This window comes from Myotis lucifugus, unplaced genomic scaffold (assembly GCF_000147115.1).
Source record: "Myotis lucifugus unplaced genomic scaffold, Myoluc2.0 scaffold_3204, whole genome shotgun sequence".
Classification (NCBI taxonomy): domain Eukaryota; kingdom Metazoa; phylum Chordata; class Mammalia; order Chiroptera; family Vespertilionidae; genus Myotis; species Myotis lucifugus.
In genome coordinates, this window is record NW_005874252.1 from 2854 (window position 1) to 5752 (window position 2899).

General features: G+C 55.3%; 1 protein-coding gene across 1 annotated transcript in view; it reads left to right on the forward strand.

Moving 5' to 3' along the window:
- Positions 1-428: 428 nt before the first annotated feature.
- Positions 429-2899, forward strand: part of LOC102419083 (protein kinase C gamma type-like) — a gene marked incomplete at its 5' end in the record, with an annotated part of 13543 nt that continues 11072 nt past the window's right edge. The window contains 3 exons of the mRNA XM_023749145.1: positions 429-540; positions 736-867; positions 1715-1871. Of these exons, the coding sequence (XP_023604913.1) occupies positions 429-540; positions 736-867; positions 1715-1871 (401 nt within the window). The remainder of the gene's footprint in view (positions 541-735; positions 868-1714; positions 1872-2899) is intronic.

Here is a 2899-nt window from a genome sequence, read left to right on the forward strand (position 1 = left end):
GATCTAGTGGTTTCTCGGTGGCGTCTTTAGGGTTTTCTATGCGCAATATCATGTTATCTGCGAATAGTGACAGTTTTACATCCTCCTTTCCAATCCGGATGCCTTTCCTTTCTTCTCGGTGGCTGATGGCTGTGGCCAGCGCGGACAGTACCATCTTGACTAACTTGTTCCTGATTTTAAGGGAAACGCTTTTCGTTTTTTGCCCATTAAGTGTGGCCTTGGCTGTAGATGGACAGGGGGTTTGATTTGTTTTGGTTCGCGGCTGGGTCCCGGCACCTAGAACAGAGCCTGGCTGGCACACAGCAGCTGCTCAATAAATGCTGAGGAATGAGGGAGAGCCAGGCAGGAGGAGGAGGAGCTCCCAGGGCTGCTCGCGGAGGGTGCAGACACCCCTGCCCGCCCTCTGACCCGCCCCTCTGCGCCCCCAGGACCCCCGGAACAAGCACAAGTTCCGCCTGCACAGCTACAGCAGCCCGACCTTCTGCGACCACTGCGGCTCCCTGCTGTACGGGCTGGTGCACCAGGGCATGAAGTGCTCCTGTGAGTGAGTCTGCGCTCGCTGCTCCAGCCAGAACCGGGGTTGGGGGGTGGGGGGGGGCGCGCATCTGGGGCCCCTGCAGAAGCGCAGCATCTGGCTTCGGGGAAATGCCGGGGAGTGGAGCCCCGGGTCCCGGGCGGGGCCTGAAGCGCTGCCCCTGGTTTTGTCTCTCCCCCCCGCCCCCCCTTAACCCCCAGGTTGCGAGATGAACGTGCACCGGCGCTGTGTGCGCAGCGTGCCCTCCCTGTGCGGCGTGGACCACACGGAGCGCCGCGGGCGCCTGCAGCTGGAAATCCGAGCTCCGACGGCGGATGAGATCCACATCACGGGTGAGGCCCCGCCCCTCGGAGGCCCCGCCCACATCAACACCCGGGAATGCCACGCCCTCTCGGAGGCCACGCCCATATTAGGCCCCGCCTTCAGAGACTAGCACCACTTGGCCACGCCCCTTTGAACTGGCCGCCCCCATCTCCAGCCTCTTCTCTGGCAACTTTTAGCCCCCATTTTTCCTTAATTTTTTAAAAAATGTATTTTATTGATTTTTTACAGAGAGGAAGGGAGAGGGATAGAGAGTTAGAAACATCGATGAAAGAGAGAAACATCCATCAGCTGCCTCCTGCGCGCCCCCTACTGGGGATGTGCCCGCAACCAAGGTACATGCCCTTGACCGGAATCGAACCTGGGACCCTTCAGTCCGCAGGCTGATGCTCTATCCACCCAGCCAACCTGGCTAGGGCTTCATTTTTTTTAAAAATTATTGATTAAGATATTACATATGTGTCTTGTCCCCCCCCCATTGCCCCCCACCCCCTAATCATGCCCTCACCCTCACCCTCACCCTCACCCCCTGTTGTCTGCGTCCATTGGTTATGCTTATATGCATGCATACAGGCCCTTTGGTTAAGTTCTTTTAATGGCCATGCCAGACCTCAAGGTCTTTGAAAGGGAGGGGGTGAGAGAACGGCCAGGTCCTGACTCCTGGGTCCTAACGGAGGAAGGTCTGATTTTGGGGCAAAGGGTTCTATGCCTTGTCTTCTGCGTACTGGGGAGGTAGGTAGGCAGCAAAACCTCCTGGGCCAAGAGAGAGTTTGGAAGTGTCCATGCTGACCGGGGGTGGGCTAGGGGCCTCTTCCTGGATCTCTAACCCCATCTCCCCTCCTCCCCCTCCCCGCCCAGTCGGCGAGGCCCGCAACCTCATCCCCATGGACCCCAACGGTCTGTCCGACCCCTATGTGAAACTGAAGCTCATCCCAGACCCTCGGAACCTGACAAAACAGAAGACCCGGACAGTGAAAGCCACGCTGAACCCTGTGTGGAACGAGACCTTTGTGTTGTGAGCCTCGGGTGCAGGGGAGGCTGCGACGGCTGACAGAGGATGATCTGAGGGTCCTGGTGGCTCACAAGCCCCCCAGAGAGCAGCTGGTGGGAGGGGTTGGGGTAGAGGGAACACCCAGAAAAGAGCAGAGAAGGAGGGGGAGAAGGAATAGAATGGTTGGGGGAGAGGAATGGAGATGCAGAAGCTGAGAAACAGACATCTATGTATTCAATCGTCATCAAAGCCCAAAGCCCCAAAGAGTGAGACAGAGATGAGGAAGAGTGGGGGGGGGGAGGAGGAGAGAAAGAAAGAGAGAGCTAGCTCAGTTGGTTAGCCGTGGTCGGCAAACTGCGGCTCGCGAGCCACATGCGGCTCATTGGCCCCTTGAGTGTGGCTCTTCCTAAGCCTTAGGAGTACCCTAATGAAGTTCATACCAATGTACCTACCTATATAGTTTAAGCTTAAAAAATTTGGCTCTCCAAAGAAATTTCAGTCGTTGTACTGTTGATATTTGGCTCTGTTGACTAATGAGTTTGCTGACCACTGAAGCATTGTCCTGATAACACCAAGGTTGAGGGTTCCAGGGGTCCTCAAACTTTTTAAACAGGGGGCCAGGTCACTGTCCCTCAGACCATTGGAGGGCCGGACTATAGTTTAAAATAAACAACTATGAACAAATTCCTATGCACACTGCACATATCTTATTTTGAAGTGAAAAAACAAAACGGGAACAAATACAATATTTGTATTTGCATGTGGCCCGCGGGCCGTAGTTTGAGGACCCCTGGATCCCTGGTCAGGACACATACAAGACGCAACCAACGAATGCACAAGTTGATGTTTCTCTCTCTCTCTCTCTCTCTCTCCCTAAAATCAATAAGGGAGAGAGAGAGAGAGAGAGAACCCTAGAACGAGACAGACCGAATAGAGGAGTTTGGGAGCAGAGGGGTGGTGTGATGGGTGGTCGGGTGGCAGGGAAAGAAAGAGAAGCCAATTGACAGAAAGACAGGGACAGAGACCTGGAGAGAAAGACCTGGGGCAGGTAT